The sequence below is a fragment of the Populus alba genome, chromosome 15 (assembly GCF_005239225.2).
Source record: "Populus alba chromosome 15, ASM523922v2, whole genome shotgun sequence".
Lineage (NCBI taxonomy): Eukaryota > Viridiplantae > Streptophyta > Magnoliopsida > Malpighiales > Salicaceae > Populus > Populus alba.
This window is the reverse complement of record NC_133298.1, coordinates 5,303,152-5,321,825: the sequence shown is the minus strand read 5'-3', so window position 1 is coordinate 5,321,825 and position 18,674 is coordinate 5,303,152. Positions and strand designations below refer to the sequence as shown.

The following is an 18,674-nucleotide window of genomic DNA, read 5'->3' as shown; positions in this document are numbered from 1 at the left end:
AAGAATATAAAAATGGAAAAGGGGGGCTGTGGACTATGGACTAGATGAGCCTGTATTGTCTCAGGTAGTAAACTAGCAGTCAAAAAATAGCAGAAATATATCAGAGAAATCAAGCCGGTAAGAACACGTTGAGAACAGAAGAGATGAAAATCTTTCAATGTTCTGTAGCAGACAGAATTCTTTTTATATTCCTTTAATTTTTTTTCTTTTGACATGTTCTCCATCTTTGGCTAATCAGTACATCTACATGATAAATTCATTGTCAGCTAAACAAGAGAGCATTCAGTACCTAAATTGTACATTTCCAAAGCTATACTACTCTAGTCCTTCAGGGATTGATTCCAGCTTTGGCTTCCAATTTCTTGGAGAGTCAAGAGAAGAACTTTTCTGCTCTAGCCCTAACAGAACATCCTCGAGAGATATTTCCTTTTTCAAAAGCTGATGAAGTTGTTGCTTTGTTATTACAACTTTAATCCTCTTGACACCACCACTACTTGCTTCTTCTTCCCTGTCAACCACCGGTGAAGTCCCTGGAGGTGGTGGAAGAACATGGTAAACATTTCCAAGCTTTAACTCATAACTTGGTGGCAGATGCTCTATAGCTTCATTTGTTAGACCAATACCTGAGCCAGGAAAGTTGACCGCGATATCTTTCACAAGAACTGGAGCTCTGAATTCCAAAACCTTTCCATCTGTTTTGACAACATGCAAAACTTTTTCATGCTTGGCTTGAGGGAATCCGATGCAAGAACCTATAAAGGGAGGTCTAAAACAATTATGAGCTAAGCAATTGCCCATTTTTCTCCAAGAAAATATAACCATGAAGGTCTTAAGAAGTCTTACAAGAGGAGAAGAGGGATTTCTCTACCTTGTTGCTGTATAGAATGAAGAGTGAGAAAAGGAGTTACAAGATATATTTATACTTAAGAAATGTGAGAGTCTTTCTTGTGCTCGAGTTAATATACTAGTGGAGGGTAGAAAGCTATCTTTCTTTCTGTTTAAAAGTTAAACGGAAAAATTGAATTTAGAAAGCTAAAGGAGGAGCAACGAGATATTAAATTTTGTTTGGAAAGCAAAAGATAAATAAAATTTGTCAACACGCATGCAAGATAGGTCGGTTAGTGGAAGGTGGCATAATAGTATTGCTCTCCTTATACTATGCCATTGTAGAGGACCAAAGTAAGAGGGCGGTGACCACTACAAATAATAATTTTCATGAAGTATGCTTGATATTTATGACCCTCTCTGCATAGTGGGTTGGCCATGAAATATCTAGGTTGTCCTGAACAGTTTAGGGTTCCTCTTTTGTCCCTTGCGGTTTTTCTTTGGTAATTGTTGCATCATTCTTACGGTTTTGATTATGTAAGGGCTGGAAGATAAAGTTATAAATGGTATGGGGAAGACTATTGTAACATTAAAGAGCTTTAGTGGGTTTAGGTGCCTCATCTTTTTCAGATTCTGCACTTATTACATTCTAAGCATCTAATTAGCGGTCCATGTGGTGTTAGATTTTATCATAAAGAGAGTGATTAGAGAAAGATCATTCGTCTTTGTCTGCAACTCATCAGTTTGTACAGCAATTGAGCATGTATTAAAAATTACAGACCAGGCATTTTGCTGGTAAAAAGATGCAGTTGGCACATGATGGGTTAGGTTGAGAGGGGACATTAGGGCCTTTAGGATCTGGTAAACTATACACCCTATAGACTCCTGTGAATAATTTTATATGAGGATCTGGTGAACAAAATCTCAATTAAAATGGTGGTTCTAACAAAAGGTTGGTTGATGATCTTGACTCATTAGGGCATTTAAAAAGTTGTTCAATAAGAATGTCTTTGACTGCTTGAACTGATATTCTGGCAGGATTTGATTAACATTATAAGGCTAGGAAACGCGGTGTAACCTTCTAAATATAGTTTTACTTGCGGTTTAACTCGTGTTTCCATTTCTATAATTGATAGTTTTTTGGAACAGAAAATTTTGAAATGAATGGCAGTGCCTTGCAAAGGTGAGTTTTGCTAAACCAGACCCTAAAATCAATAAAGGAAAAAAAAAAAACTTCTGTTGAGTCTGTGAAATCAGACTCATCATCCATTTACTGAACTTTTTGCAAGGTGTGACGCAAGAGATGAAGATAGGATTGCAGCGTTTCCAAGTGCAGCAAGTTGTTGCGGCATTGGCCAGTAATTAGCACAGGCACCTACCAGTAATCTACTAGTGGTGAAAGTCTAATTAATGATCATGTAACTTGATAGTTTTAACTTGCTTCAAGTGCTCTTGCAAGGCATTGCTGGAGTCTCCACCCAGAAAAAATGTCCTTGTCTCGTCGTGGAAAATGAAGGGTGGAATCATAATGACAAAGATTTTCCTAGAATAATCTACAAATTAAGTACAAATTATTAATTAATTAATTATAATAAGTTAACTGAGGTCGTTGACTCACTGATTAGTCTATTGACTATTCAACAGATCAGTACACATCCAACCTAACCTCCATCCTGGCACTGGCTAGCCAACAAAGAACTTACCCTCTCTTAATTATAATTTACAGTCAGGTCTAACAGCATCAAATCTTTTCACATTCTTCTTAAATTATAATTTCACTAATGGATCAGGTAGAACACATATGTATGCACAGACTAAAATAAAGAACACATTTTCCACTCATACGATGTTTATTTCTCTCTCGGATGAGACAATAACCATGACAAGAACCTCGAGTTTGACTTGTTAGCTTTGTAAAAATACATAACAAAGTTCCGCAAGTCCTTGTCAAGTCAAATTTGAATAAGTTAAAACTTGGTTAGGTTAAATTCATTTGCATTCTTAAAATATTATAGCAATTGTTTTTTAAAATATTTTTTATTTAAAAATATATTAAAATAATATTTTTTTATTTTTAACATCAACGCAACAAAACGATCCGAAAACATTATATATATATATATATATATATATATATATATATATAAGCCAAAAAAAATTGAACTTTTGCAAACCTTCGAAGCTCTCTTTTACAGCTTAACAAAATGGACTCCCATAGGGAACAATGCATGAATGTTGAGCTAGGCCGTCTTTGAATTGTCTGACCAATTTAAATAGCATTTTCTGCACTATTGCATTATGCTAAAAGCATATAGTATAATTGGTAAAATCACCACCGTTAATTACAAAACTTGAGATCAAAGCATCAGACCTGATCCAGACTCCTGTCTGCCACGAGAGAGGTTAAAGGAGGGATAAATTCAGACACGGTACCCTATCATGTAACCAGTGAACAGTATTAGGTTAAAGAGAACACACTCTTAGGTTCCCAGATCTTTTATTGTCAAGCATGAACAACGTAATACAGAGCATTTTACAGAACGATTTCATCTACATAAAGAAAGAACGAGAAAAGAAGGAAGAGGAAAAACCAAGTTACCCACTTGTAGAACGGGATTCTTTACCACCAAGTGTCTGAATTATCGCTTCCAAAAGTTTAATGTCACTGTCACGCTTAGAAATTTCTTCTTGCTTTGCACGCAACTCTTCCATGTGTAGTTCAAATACCTCTGAAGCAAAGAGAGCAATATTATAAAATTTTGGCAAGGTGGAAATATAAAGTAGTAATTGCCAACAAATTTTGACAAGGAATGAAGCAATCATCATGACCAGAAACTGGTGAGATTGAAAGATGTGTGAGGTTTGCCATCGATTTCACTTATAAACTAATAAAAAGACATCCAGATGCTACAACTAACAGTAAAGCACAGGATTATATTACATGGGCTTTGCTTAGGCTCTATAAAGTAGGACTTTGATGGAGATATTGTTCAGATTCAGATTTGTTTTGCACAGATTAACTTTCAACGTAAATTCATGCAGAGATTACTAGTCTAATTTCAAATACTGTTGTTTCTAACATGACAGTATTTTAATCACGGGTGATGAAGAGGATTAAATGAGATATTAGTCGAAGAATCCGTCAATTAGTCTTATAGATTGATGGGATATCTTAGAGAGGCTTGGCTTAGTGGACTCAAATCTTTTCCCAGACCAGTTCTACTTATCACCATATTATTTGCCAACCCCTACACCTCCCTTGTTAGTAAAAACACCTTACTTTCACTATATACACACCCTTAATCCAGACCCTCTCTGTCATCTGTACCTCTCACACAGAAAACTTTCAAGCCAACAAATAAACTATCCGCTGATGAGCATAGGGTATCCACAATGAAGTACATAACAAGACTGTAAATATTGCAATTAGAAAAGACAAAAAAGATTTGAAATTTTTTTCCCCATGACTCCACGAGTGTATTGTGGTAGGCTAGGTTCTGGAAAATTGGCATTTTAGGGTAAACCGAAAAAGAAAAAGTATCTGGGGTTTGTGAATTGATTCACGGATGAATGTAAATGACTAAGCTTCACACTAGCACAGCTTCTAGAAATTACACATAAAGGGGACAAACTTAGTATCGCAACTATGGATCTTAAGATTCACGCCTAACATTGACTGCATCGCACATTCACAATAGCATAATTGTTGGTAATTCTCTGAAAATATGGCCTTTGTCCTTATCCAAAGATGTCATAGGTATGTAAAGTTTATAGCACTCATAATCTAATAAAGATTTAAATTACTTTACAAATAAACACCACCATTTCTATGTAAAATAGGCAAAAACTAACCAAACAAAAAAATTCGAAGACTGCTGAACATTATATTAGAAATCTAGACCTACGAAATCTCCAGAAATCTAAAAATTACAGAGATGCGAGCTCATATATTCACATTGAAATGGGAATGAAGCTAACCTTACCTGATTTTTCTTTCACAAATATATAGTTGAAAAGAAGAGATAGTAGGCATACTTGTCGTGCTCTCGAGTTCTCTTGTGATCTCTTGTGCACGTAATTCAGCATCCTTTTGTGCTGCCTCTGCCTGACGCTTTTCTGCACGAGCATGAGCAGCAGCTGAGATGGCAGCATCAAGTTCTCTTTCCAAAGTCTCTACCCGCTGTTCAAGAACCTACACACAAAAGCCAACCTGCATATGATTTTTTATGCTGCCTTGATGGTACATTCAGAAATTAAGGGAAATAATAGAAAACATAAGAAAACCTACCAAAGACAGTATCAAACAGCATTCTGCAAACATAGTAGTAATCAACTCAAATTCTAAAATTACCCAGTCACGTTAAAATCTAGATGCATGTTGGTTGTGCATATGGAGTACATATCCAAACTAGCAAACCAGCATCACTTTTCTTGAAATCCCAATCACAAGACTAAAAGCTTTATGAAGGCATAATCTAAAAGGATGCAAGAGCTACAATGTATTAGCAAAAGTTTTCCCTTAGCATATAACTTCATTTGTTAAATATCTAAAACAGTTGCCTTCTTTTGGTGTCCACAGAAATTTGGATTAAAAATTAATTATCTTTTTTGGTTTTCTCCAAATGGTCAAAGTGCCTCAGTGAACGAACTAGCGAGAGCATTTCAAAAATTTAACTTAAATTGCCAACATTATGCAAGTTTTCTCTAATCATCCTCTAGCATAACTCATCCAACCCATGGCTAATAAATCATTACTCTACCATTCAAGAACCAACTAATCCATTCACTCTACTCATACATTCATAGTCTAATAAACCAAGCATTAATTACCTAAGAACTCCTACAAAATGCTAAAAAACAGTACCTTTACAAAACCCAGATTGTGAAATTGATCGATGATCATATCAAACAGAAGAAACCAACGTCAAGAATCATAATTTAACAGCAATCCTATCAAGATTGCATGAAAAAAGAAAATCCCGGATCAAGAATCCAATACCTTGATAGAGCGGGCTTGTTCAGAAGTGAGGGAGGCTTTTGAGAAGGTTTCTTCATTAACAAAGACAGCTTTTTTAAGGAGTAACTTTTGAAGAGAGTCTAGATTCGATGTCATCTCTGTTAGATTAGCTATAGCTCCTTTCCATCTCTCCTCACTGCCTCCTTTGCTGCCTTTTTCTTTCTCTTCCATTTTTGTCTTCGCTAAAACTTCTGTAAACGCTATCACGAGAGAGAGAGAGAGGATCGATGTTTTTTTCCTTAAACGTTAGTTCTCTTGTCTTCGTCCGCATAAAAGAGTCCAGCTTTCCAACATGTGTACTTGGGCTATGTCCAAGATTGAATTTGAATCCATGGCAATTTGATTCCATCCGATCGAAAACTTACCCGCCCTGCTTAAAAACCATATATTATCCGACCTGGTAAAACTGGGTGGTTTCTTGTAAGGACGAGTAAAAAAATCAAAAAATTAATTATATTAAGAAAATTAAAAAAACCAAATGATTAAAATTTTTAAAAAAATTGAACGGTTCGGTTTTTGTTTTATAAGCTTAAAATCAAAAAAACCCAACCCAACCCTATCCAAAAAAAAAAAAAAAAAAACCCGAGCCAAACTAGGGAAAAATTGAGCCAAAATCGAAAAAACTGAGTCAAACTAGTTTGAATCGGTTTTGTCCTAAGAAACCAAACCGAACTGAAACCAGTCGTTTGAACCGATTTCGGTTTGGTTTCATTTTTTTTTAAAATCAGTTTGATTACTTTTTTTTTTAATAAAAACCGAATCGAAAATGTTCACCTCTAGTTTCTTGTGTGTATAATTCACTTCAATTTTTTTTCAAAAAAATAATTATATATATAGGTTTATATATATATATATATATATATATATATATATATATATTTTATAGTTAAAAAAATTTTGAGCAAAAATAAAAAGTTTATGAATATATATAATTAAATAAATTAAGAATTGTGTGTATTAATAAATAATAATAAAAAGTCATAAATAATAACTAAAAATAAAACTAGAAAAATTGAGAGAGACAAGTATTGAATAAGATATCCAATCTTGTAAAACAGAATATTAATCTGATTATGTTGGCTAAATTTATTTATTAAAATAATTTTTATTTAATCAAACAACAATAAATAAACATACATTAAATTGATTGAATAAAATAGAAGCGAAAAAAATATTATAGAAGGTTCTTGCATATTAGAAATATTATCTGAAAATAAATGTTTTTATTTTAAAAATAATTTTCTTTTAATAGAAGCTTTCTAAACAAAATAAAAGAAAAGGTGCATATTAATCTAGATAAAAAAAATTCTAAAAACAAAACATTAATTTTAATAAAATTAAAAATAGAAAAGAAAAGGTTAAGTGCTAGTTGGCCTCGTAGGAGGCTAGCCCACTTGGTTTATTTCATTATGGCCCACATGACTGGGCTGTTATTTTGTTTTTGCAGCTATAGTGGATGACATGTTGTCCGTCTTATTTTTATTATAAAAAAAAAATTCAAACAACATTTTATCTATATTGTCTAATTTCCGTCCATTATGGTGCTGGAAAAATAAGATTGATAGTTTTTTCAATCCAAAAACTCAACTTTTGACCTATATTTACCAAAAACATCATAATAAACTTAATAAATCTATTTGTAACCTTACAAAACAAAAATAGAAAAAGATCTCAAAACCTAAAATAAAATATCTTATCAAGATTAGATTTGTTTTTCTTAACAATTTCAAGATAAAAAAATCTAATGTGAGCTCCCCTCATTAAAATAAATAATTTGACACTAATTTCAATTATTACGGTGGTTGAAATTGATGCAAACAAAATTTTTTTTTTTTTACAACTAGATTTCAGTTTCTTTCTTTTACCTCTCTGTACCAGGGATTAAAAATACAAAAAATAAAGTTTTTGATCAAAATTGATTTTTCTCTTTAAGTTTGGAAACTGAAGTGATCTAATATCTATAATTTGTAAAGTATAGCAACTACAATAAATATTTTGCTTAAATTTTTTAAAGTCACTTCATTCCCTACATGATTTTTTACTTTGATTCTTCATCTTTCAATATCACCCTTCCTCAACAAGTTGGCATATAATTTGATCTAATAAAAGCCAAATTAAAAAAAAAACCCTAAAAAAACAACAATTTTGTTATAATTTAAAAAAATATTAAAATAACATTATTTTAAATTACCTCAAATCCATCCATCCAACTATAACTTAGAGATTTTAGACCGATACACTCATCATACATAACCCATATCATATTGTAATGAATGCCATGCCACTACTTGCAGTTCACCTCACCCTTATCTTTAGTGCTACCTTTTTGGATTGTCGTATATACTTGGATGGATCACATGTCTAAGATTGCCCCTTCACTCTTTTTATAATCTACTTTTATTTTTATTTTATTTTTTGTATATCTTAAGCAGAATCTATGATTAATTACTTATGGTAAAATTGTTTTCAAATTGCTCAATGATTTCCAACTTATGCTGCTTTCATCTCAGCTATGATTAATTTCCACAGCAAATGTTATGTAGGTGCAAATATACTAAGGTTTAAATTATTCTTTTCACCCTGTTACATTTTATTTAAACTGGTTTGTTGCCTGCAATATCACCATGGGTTGTATCGATATTTTTTAAAATAAAACAAATATCTAATTAAATCATATAAAACTTTTTGGTGTTAATTATTATTAAATTTGATATAATAGTTCAAACTCAAAAACTCTCAACTTGATTTTTTGCTTAGCTAAATTATATCACGTGGGGGTTCCTCGTATAACCTTGTCATTTCAGCAAATCCAAAAAAATATTTGCAAAAGAAAAGGTTAAATTAACTCTAATTAATTAATTCATAAAACTTGTGACCTGGATTGATTTTATATATATATATATATATATATATATATATATATATATATATATATATATATGTGGACTTCACTAGATCAAATTAATTTTTAGCTTATTCCATGATAAAAAGATACAAAAATAGATTTATTATCAACTCAATACCGAATAATAATATTAAATAGAAATTATATATTAAAAAGATTAAACTGAAATAAAAAATTAAAAATAACATCTTCCTGCTTAACTGGGATAAATTTATTAACAAATACTTAAAAACGCTATTTAATTGTTTTGTTCATTTAAAGTTAAAAGTATGGAACCATTTCTTAAAAGTGTAATAATTTGGGAGTAAACAGTGTGTTCATATCCTGCTTAACACCATAATATATAACAGTTTGAAAAAAAAAAAAAGAAATTTCCAATTACAGAAGCTAACAACGTAGATAGGCTTGGCTCATACACATCAAATACAAATCAGTGCCACGTTCTCTCTCAATGCAAAATGAAGCCAAATCTCTGGAACTTTCCCGTTGGAATAATTATTTTAAAAAATAATTATTAGAGTACTAAACAGTACCTTGATACAGAAGAAAAAGGGTCGAGGAGGAAGTGGGCGAGAGCAAGTTAGATATATAGATTAGGGCACGTTACCCTCTGGACCCATTACAGGATGTTCCAAAGAAAGAAAGACAACAAAAGATTTATGTTTTTTATTTCTTTGGAAATTTCCTAAACATCTGCTCTTTATTCTTTTTGTTGTTTCTTAATTCTTCTTCTTCTTCTTCTTCTTTTATCTTTCCATCCTTCCATGTTATAAGTTTGCTTAAGCAAAAAAGAAAAAAATCATACATGTGGTTAGGGTTTTCTCTCATGTTTTTCTTTTTCTACTTTTAACTGTCTAGCAGTAAACAATTTTCTTGTTAAGAGTATCTTTGTTGGGGAATCCAAGAGCACTCGAGAGACTAATCCTTGTACTTTTCCTTTCTAGAAACAGGAGTCAGAAAAGGCAGTTTACTGATTAAAGCAGTCCTTTGTTGTTGATTTTGATTGATCAAACGGCTCTTTCTCACCTTCTGAATCTTTCTCACTATATTTTGGTATCTGGGCTAGGATCATCATCTAGCTACTTCTTTGGTTTGTTCTTGTGGAAGCTTGAGGCAGTTTGGATTTAGTGTATCTATATCTGTATCGGGATGTCTCAAGAGCTCATGGAAAGTAGGATGGTGATCAATGAAACTAGTAGTGCCTCAGAATCCACTCATGACACAACTTACACCAAGATTTTTGTTGGAGGATTGCCCTGGGAGACCAGAAAAGATTCCTTGCAGGGTTATTTTGAGCAGTTTGGAGAGATTATAGAAGCAGTCGTCATCGTTGATAGGAGCACAGGAAGATCTAAAGGATATGGCTTTGTAAGCTAGCCCTACTGTTTTTAGCTATAAGACTTTTATAGATTTGGCATGATCATGTATGTAATCAATTGTAGTTTTGTCATGCATGTGTTTCTTAGGTAAATTTTAAGGATCCTGATTCTGCAACAAGAGCTTGTCAAAATCCATATCCTGTTATTGATGGAAGGAGAGCCAACTGTAATCTTGCAGCCTTTGGTGCTAAAAAGAAAGGTCCAACTGAGCCTGGTCCTTGATTGATGCTTGCCTCCAGTAGCAAGTTCATAATTTTGGTTTATATTCTTATTCTATGTTATAATTCTAACTATGTTCCCGTTTCTGTTCCTACTTTTTCCTTAAAGCTGCAGGAATTGATAGACTTGGACCTGCAGCACCAAGATTCATGGCACCATTAAACACTCATGGCCCTTCTGCATACTTCAATCAACAAATGCCTCAATATGCATCTCCTTATTCTGTTTATGGGTAAGGAAATTATCTGATTTGAAAAGAATTGCCTGACTATTAATACTTCATTGTCTTCTAATCTTATTGCCTTCCTAATTTCAGGTATCCTATCCACCCACAGGACACTTCTGCAATGGTTGGTTTTTTTTTTTTTTTTTTGAAATAGCTCACTGATAAATGCTTGCATGCATGGACATAGGGCATCTTCACAATTTAGAAGTTTTGATAGCTCAACAAGTTTCTTAACTGTCTTGCAGAATAATTTTTACAATGCATATGGAGGGAAACAGCTTCCATTCTATTACCCCGCCGCGGCATCAGGATCCCCTGGAGTCTACCTGAATTATTACCCATTCTATGCTCAACATGGACAGAACAGCCCAAGTTACTACCCCAGAGTGATACAGAACTCTCAGCAACACAATGCTTTTGGGACCTTATCAAATCCTAATTCAGCTTCCTCACTAGCAAATACCAGTTTAGTGTCTTGAGCAATCTTGTTTGTGTTGATGTTTCATGAATATGAACACTAACATATGACAACATGCTATGTATGCAGAAGCAACAGAAGCAAGACCTGCCGCGATAGCAGAACAACAGCAATGAGAGTACCAATAACTTTATCTGAAATTCTGAACAGAAGTCATGGGCTTATTTCTTATAGTAAAATTAGTTCATACCATTTGAGAGTCAACAGGATGTAAGAGAAATAGATTCCATAGAAGAAACTTCTGCACGTTCTGTATAGTTTCCTCCTTGAAGACACACACACACCATTCATACGTTTTGTCTGTCATTGATGGTTTATCATAGTAGTATCTTCCCCTTCTGCTTTAAATTTGTTCTTTCTGAGATGCAATATGCCATGAAAGTTTATGTTCCATCGTATTTGCGACCATGAAGCTTATTGCAAAGTAATGTTTCATCATCTGGTTGAGATCAAAAGAAAAGATTGGATATATAGCTTGGCCATCAACTCTTTATGGATTTCTGATTCAGCTATGGTTTCCAGCTTTCCATAATCAGTGTCCTGTGTTTCAAACACAACATTGCTCTCAGCTCTTTGCTTGATAATTGTAGACAGCCCTACCAGGTAAACGCTGCTAGTTTTCACAACCTAGTGTTGTCGGGCTTTTGTTTGCCCTGTATACTTGGGCTTTCAATTCTTTCCCTAAGTTAAAACTTAGGAAACATGAGTGGACACCAGGCCTAGCAGAACTCTCCCAGATATTGAAATCGTGACAAAGATTTAAGCTCAAGGCACACCATCATTCCCATGAAAGCAGAAATGAGAAATCTATCTGCTAAAAAATATAATACATGTAGGTAAAGTCGGCACCTTTAGTTGACCTCGTTAATTGAGAATCAGAGCCTATTCAAGCACATCCGATTCAAGGCGCAAATATAGTTTATTAATAACCAGCATCCTCGTCAGAAAAAAACTTCCTAGCCGGCCGGCGACCCTGCTCAGTATATTTACATGATAAATCAGTTTTTTACTTGCAATGGTACTCAACTGGATTCATAAGTGAATCAAGATGGCAAACTCAAATTGTGGGTTCTCCCTGGTTCAACTTTTATTTTCAGCTGATATTATCAAACTTACATTAAATTAAGTTATTTTCCCAAACAACAATCTTGAGCGTAATTAATTTTTTTAGAGTTTTAGTATACTAATATTAAAAAATTAAAAAGAATATTATTTTAATATATTTTTTACACGCACTTTCAAACTCAACACGTGTAATTTAGCGATGGCCCAAACTTTTGATTTCCTGGTAGAAGAAAATTTGTGTTTTGTTGTCAAACCAATCTTTGGTTTGACAATTTCAAAATTCGTGTGGCTGCAAAGTTCTTTAAAAGGAATAAACAGGTAGTATGACAGACATCACGTGAGCTAAAAAGAATTTTATAAGATATCCATTATGTAACTAACTGGACCCTTCAGTGCCTGCAAGAGGCCATCTCTAGCTCTCTGTCTTTGATGATGAGTGGAATACTAATATATTTTGTTCAACTTGACACTATCCTCGAGAAAAAACTGGAAAGGCCACTGAGCACAATTTAAAACTTCAACAAGAATCCATGAACAAAGGAAAGCTTCAACAAGGTTAAGGTCTTTTCTTTTTCTTGAATTCAAAAATTGATGCCAAACACTTCCAACACTTGAGCCCTAGCCAAGAAAGGAAAACCATAGCCAAAACTAGTAAGAGGTGAAAACTTGAAAAGGAGTCAATCTCAATTGTCATGAAATATCCCAACAGTATTGAGTTCTCAAGAAATTCATCATGACATGCAACATATATAAAGCCATTCATATCCTTGAAATCCCATCCAACTCTATAGTCTGACAGACAAAATAAACGACCCCCCTGTAGGTAACAAAGATACCGGGCTAACATGCTAGGATATAGATATAAACGCCACAAGTACCTTCAAAAGATTTCAGTATCTATATATGTATTTATATAAATATATCTCTCAGCAGTTGATCAGTCCAGGAAGCATTAGGCATGATTCAGTTGAACGGTGGGCGAGGGATGCGAGGGCGGACAGGTGTTTTCGATGGGCTCACCCTGCATATATAAAACAAAAGATAGTTAAAAACACAAAAAGAACAATTTGTGAGGGGAAAAAAGAGAAATTGAACGACCAGCAAAAACAATGATAATCTGCCAAACTACCTTATTGGCAGTGATCCCAGAACTGCACCACTGCAGTTCAGTGCTGCAATTGCACCCTCAGCCTGCAAGGGTTGGAGGAACAGCATTATAGACATTCTCAACACATAGTACCATATTACACTCACAAGTCCAAATCAGGCCCAAACATGGAATACTCCAGTATGTTGCAGCTTAACTAACCAACAGAAATTGCAAATACAGCATAAAAATTAACAATAAGAATAATAAAATGAAGACCTTTTCAACTTCAAAAGATGTAAGGACGAGATCCTGAATGGTCAAGCCTATACAGTTTCCAAATAGTCATGCCTAAACAGTTTCCAAAATGTTGAGCCTAAAATGTTTGGACCTAACTTCTATACTGTTATGGTGAAGAAGCGGTCAAGAATATTAAGCTGAGGCTATGACTTCACATAATGTTCCACTATGGCAGCAGGCAGTGTCATTGATAAGATACATATGAAATGTCCAGCAATATTTGTATTCTGTTAGATATCACTCCAAGTTTTTAAACCCTGTGGCTGTAACTGAATCATCAGAAAATGTAGATGGTGCTTTGCACACATACGAAACCCAAAATGTTGCAATGGGGTTTATACAAATGAGTTCGACGACTTCAACACCTTTGCACCAGTGGCAAAGGGAATGAACTCAGCCACTATTGCCAATGAGGATGTCGCTCCTGTTTTCAACTCTCCATATCCAAGAAAAGGCTTAAGCTTTTGTGCGGCAGTGGAATTACAATGCTAGGAGAGTGGCGTTATCAGCACCTGCATATCCTTGCTTCAAACAAGCACAATAAAGGCAAAGCAATCCACCATCTTGAGTATCCTAGGGGATTGGCTGTCTTGGCACACCACACAGGGCCTGGCATGATATGTGCTCTGAGCACTTGGAAGTACCCTAGTCATCCCAGAAAGGGAGAATTGGAATACTTACAAGAAAGTTCTAAGATATCTTAAAGGTAGGATTCTATAGAGCAGTCCTTGATGGAGTACAAAGGATCGCTATTTTTAGATCCATCTAATACTCTTTACAATTGGCAGTGTGAGATCAAAATCTTTTAATGTGTACATAACCAGGTTTTTGGTCGGGGAAGATCACTCCTAATGGACTTGCTGATCAAAGGGTGGAAATGGGAATGCTTCCCCAAGGTAGACATGGGCTTGATCCTTGGAGCACCCAAAGGCCAGAATCACGCATATGGCTTAGGCATGCCAAGCTTCACTATCATTTTTTAATAAAAAAGTTTAGAAACTAAATGTTATGGATAACTATTTAGTTATCAAAGCTTACAAACTATTGAATGAGAATGGGTTAAGTCCGAAATCAGGCAGTAGGCCAATTCAAAAGGTGTAATGACAAACGAAGAATTGTAGGACAAAGTGAGAGGCAAAATAAAACAAAATAGATTAAAGGAGCTTAGAAAAGTGAGTAGTAGCTTGCAAAGCAAGACAAACTAAGCACTCCCAATAAAGTAGCAGATTGGCAATGCCTGGTAAGAAAATTTTTTCCTAAATTTAAGAGCTCTAATTTTACTATCCGAGTCAATCACAAGCACATGCACGCTCAGAGGGAGGGTTCTCCTAAAGTCAAAATGGGAAGGCATTTCCCAGTGTTGTAGAATTGACACCTCTATATAGATCCACTCCAAGACCGACACTGGAGAAACAGATCCAAAATGGTGATATGATGCAAAGACAGGTTTCACAACCAAAGAAAGCAGCATGAAGGATCAATCTAAGACCAGCTTTCACAACCATGGTTTAAAGTATCCCAAAAAGAGAAAACTAAATTGACATCAGTTAACTCCAAGACTGACACTGGAGAGAAACAGATCAAAAAATGGTGATATGATGCAAAGACCATGCTTCACACCCAAAGAAAGCAGTGTGAAGGGCTTGTGTCTCCACAACCCTTAAAATTTCCAACCCTGACTCTTTAGTGCCCATCTTACATAAAGAATGACATAAAAGAAAAGGAAGAGGGACAACCAAAAAGGGAGGAAGTTAAGACTGAATGGACTAATAAATCATGGTTGAATTTACAAGTGACTCATGATTCAACAAAAGGGAAGACGCGACATTTCCTACCACTGTAACCCCAAACCTTTTAATTACATCAGGCCCAGCATAAACAACCAGAACACCAACAACTACTACAATAGAAATCTAATCAAAATTTTCAAATCCATTCAACTAAATTGCATTTTCCACAATCGATTTATGAATGGACTCATCTAATGCCACAACCAATGTCTAATGCTATTGTATGATTTTGTGCAATTAAAGAATCCTCAGTGAGCCACAAATTTAGTTACTGATCTTCTGTAGCTGAGGTTAAACTAAAGTTCTCCAAAAAGCCAAATAATTATAACATCAAAGGTGGCGCTTCTTGTAACCCTATCAGTGCCAATTCCAACACAGCATCATCATATCTCAATTAAAGTTTTATATGTGGTTCATATGCAACCTCTAAATATATGTTGCATCAGCATTTCTTAGCATTCTCACAGAATATACCAGATTGCAACTTCTGAACATTTCTGAAATGAGAGCCCTTATTAAACAATAGAAAGTTTGATCCAGTTTTACATGCTATAAAAATGCACAAATACTAGCAAGCAGAAAGGAGTTGTTTCGACAAGAAAAAAGAATGAAACAAGATGCTTTTTCAAACAATGGTTCCAGGAAAATCAGGTACATGGGCCCAACAGTTGAAGGAAAGCAAATGGCTAAGAATACAGAGAAATTGAGGCCACATGAGATTCCAGGAATAACTCTACATTATGAATGGTTCTAAATTAGTAAAAGTTCACAAGATGCACGAGATATGGCATATATATTAAACCAGTAACATATGGATGCTAAAAAGTCAGCACGCAAAGATCAAGAGTACATAGGTAATTACCACTGCAAACTCAACGAAAGCAATGCGGGTTGAATGATGATAATCTCCAAGGAGCCTCAAGCGATGAACCTATACAAAACAAGATGTACAATAAGGTATAGCCTGCAATCCAAAACAAGCAATGTTTGCAAATTTGTATATAAGCCACTACAGACCTCTCCACAAAAGGATTCAAAGAAGAGCTTGACATCTGCCTGGGTGATCTACATTAATTGAAATCAAAGAAATCAGGAAAAATGTTCCAAATATCACTCTTAAAAACATTAGCAGATATGTAACTTCCAAATATTACCTTTTTGTCAATATTTGTACAATAAATAGTCCTTGCACATATCTCACGCTCGTCTTCAGACTGAGGATCATGATTGTGTCAGAAAGTTAGGTAACAAAACAGAAATTTAAGACAAGCCCCGTTCTGTTGACATGGTTTCTAAAGTAGATGATTAGGTAACATTTATTGCACAAAGTCCTCACCCTTGGCAAAAATGTTGGGTTAACAGGTGCAATAGCAGTTTTTGAAGGCAGAACTCTTAGTGGGTAATATCCAAGAACTGTCCCTGACAAACTTAATGCAGTTCTTGCATCCTCTGCAAGCACATTTGATTGTTAAATCAACATAGCTAAACTCATCCATTGAGAAAAATAAGATATATGAGCTGTTTTGAAATTACCTTCATCAGTAAACTCAACAAAGGCAAAACGAAGAACAGAGTTAGGGTCACCACATATACGACAGTCAACAACCTTTGTCCCAAAAAGACAAGAGGAAATCAATCAGAAACATAATCCACAATCAGCAATTAGTAAAATGAAAATCTCACGTATGAGAGAAAACAAGGCCAGTTACCTGTCCACAGTGAATAAAGAGCCCCGCAAGCTGCTCTTCAGTAACCTGTATTCAATCACATGGAAACAATGATCCCAAAATCAGTGTACAAACAACCACGAAGACATGAAGAAACCTAACAAAAAGAGATAATACAAGAGACAAATGCAGCTGCTTACCTGTTGATCAATGTCAGAAACATATACAGTCTTCCTGATTATCTCCTCTTGCTGAGCCATACTTGTCCTGCTGTTCATCCTTCGCCTCCCTTGATTAAAGTTCTTCTTCTGTAACAAAAAAAATACCAGAAATAAGTAAAAGCTAAAACACCACTCCATGACCACATAACAATAAGAAACAGTATTAGTAGTCAGTTTATTCCATTTCAGCAGCAACCACAAGACAGCAACAATCCAAACAAAAAAAAAAGTACCATTTTATCAGCAACTACATGACAACTACAACCAAAAAACAAGTAAAAAGAGGAAAATAAAACATACCCTTCTATTAGTAGGTCCATTGGCATTCCCGTTAATGGTTTGCACTACAAAATTGTTAGCATTAATGCCAAACCCATTACCAAAGTATCCATGATGATTAGCGAGTGAAGGAGGCACAAACTCTTCAGCCATAGGATTCAGCTTTGACAGCATCTCCACCAAATCATTCATATCATTCACCTCATTAGATTTAGACTTTTGATGACGAATCTGATCATCCCCGTAGCCACCAGACTGATTCATATCAAACCCATTTTGCATCTGGGCCCCATTAGTCTTTCCATTGCTTAAACCCCCAGTCTCACCAGACTTGCCGTTAACACTCGGATGATCATTGTTTTGGCTTTGAAAGTTTGAGTCTTTAGTATTACTGAAACCCACTGATTCGTTTCTGGGTTTTGATGATGTTCTCTCAAGATCATTGGTCTCTGACGACACTACAGTGTTGTCAAAGTTTTGACCAGCGGTTCCATTCCTAACCCCAGCATTCTCAGCAACAGCCATGATCAATCAATCAAACAAGCAAACACTAGACCCCTCTTTTTCTCTCTCTGTATCCAAAACACAAAAAAGATCCCTCTTTTTCTTCAGATTTCTCTGTAAAGTTCACGACTTTTTATCAGAAACCAATCAAGTCCCAATTTTTATCACATAAATGAAAATTTTAAGATAAACCCAGATTAAAAATAAAATAAAAATAAAAAACATACCTGCTTGGTTTCCCTTATCTAAACCATTTCCATTTGATGCTAAAGAGGGAACCCAGTTGAGAATTATATGTACAGGAATGAGAAAACAAGACGAAACCCAGTAAAGATGTGTAAAACAGAGAGCACCTTTTACTTTATTAGATTACTATTTCGATGCATTAATTTTAGTGTTGATGATTCTCTTTGTAGATATAGCTGTAGAGAGAGAAAGAAGAAGTAGATAGAGAGAGAAGAGGGGCGTTCTTTGGATCGTCCGTTTATGCCTTCTTGGACCTTCTTTATGTACCCAATTTATTTTTATTTTTTTTCTGCTAAAGATAATTACGACATACTTAGCATTTTCCATCTTTACTACAACATAAGAAGATGACAATGGTGTCCCAATATAATGATGACCAGACCCATGCTTTCTTCCTTTTTAGGTTCCAATAACGCCAATGTTTGGATGGGTTGGATGTGTCATGGATTATGTCCAAAAAGGTATT

The 18,674-nt window shown here is 34.8% G+C and overlaps 4 protein-coding genes across 7 annotated transcripts; 1 reads left to right on the top strand and 3 right to left on the bottom strand.

Annotated features, from left to right (window-relative positions):
* Positions 1-315: 315 nt before the first annotated feature.
* Positions 316-798, bottom strand: LOC118043986 (uncharacterized). The gene has a single exon (XM_073404991.1). The coding sequence runs from the start codon at positions 796-798 to the stop codon at positions 316-318; it is 483 nt and encodes a 160-aa protein (XP_073261092.1).
* A 2,262-nt stretch (positions 799-3,060) lies between these two features.
* Positions 3,061-6,162, bottom strand: LOC118043987 (uncharacterized). Its single transcript, XM_035052119.2, has 4 exons — positions 5,825-6,162; positions 4,861-5,017; positions 3,429-3,554; positions 3,061-3,259 (listed from the first exon to the last, which is right to left on the bottom strand). Exons 1-4 carry the CDS (start codon positions 6,011-6,013, stop codon positions 3,246-3,248), a joined length of 486 nt encoding a protein of 161 aa, XP_034908010.1. The 5' UTR covers positions 6,014-6,162; the 3' UTR covers positions 3,061-3,245.
* A 3,162-nt stretch (positions 6,163-9,324) lies between these two features.
* Positions 9,325-11,442, top strand: LOC118043989 (uncharacterized). 2 transcript variants are annotated; one of them, XM_035052123.2, is made up of 6 exons: positions 9,325-10,115; positions 10,214-10,325; positions 10,454-10,577; positions 10,662-10,695; positions 10,817-11,036; positions 11,119-11,442. In XM_035052123.2, the coding sequence occupies exons 1-6, from the start codon at positions 9,897-9,899 to the stop codon at positions 11,163-11,165; spliced, it is 756 nt and encodes a 251-aa protein (XP_034908014.1). In that variant the 5' UTR covers positions 9,325-9,896; the 3' UTR covers positions 11,166-11,442. The 2 variants fall into 2 exon arrangements, with proteins under 2 accessions (XP_034908014.1, XP_034908015.1); XM_035052124.2 differs by having other exon boundaries at positions 9,329-10,115; positions 10,460-10,577.
* Positions 11,443-12,773: 1,331 nt separating this feature from the next.
* LOC118043988 (polyadenylate-binding protein-interacting protein 12) lies at positions 12,774-18,457 on the bottom strand. 3 transcript variants are annotated; one of them, XM_035052122.2, is made up of 11 exons: positions 18,190-18,456; positions 17,480-18,076; positions 17,159-17,263; positions 17,001-17,045; positions 16,825-16,897; positions 16,628-16,740; positions 16,446-16,505; positions 16,309-16,356; positions 16,154-16,222; positions 13,244-13,305; positions 12,774-13,135 (listed from the first exon to the last, which is right to left on the bottom strand). In XM_035052122.2, the coding sequence occupies exons 2-11, from the start codon at positions 17,981-17,983 to the stop codon at positions 13,078-13,080; spliced, it is 1,137 nt and encodes a 378-aa protein (XP_034908013.1). In that variant the 5' UTR covers positions 17,984-18,076; positions 18,190-18,456; the 3' UTR covers positions 12,774-13,077. The 3 variants fall into 3 exon arrangements, with proteins under 3 accessions (XP_034908013.1, XP_034908011.1, XP_073260948.1); XM_035052120.2 differs by having other exon boundaries at positions 17,159-17,266; positions 18,190-18,455; XM_073404847.1 differs by lacking the exon at positions 13,244-13,305 and having other exon boundaries at positions 17,159-17,266; positions 18,190-18,457.
* Between the last annotated feature and the right edge of the window lie 217 nt (positions 18,458-18,674).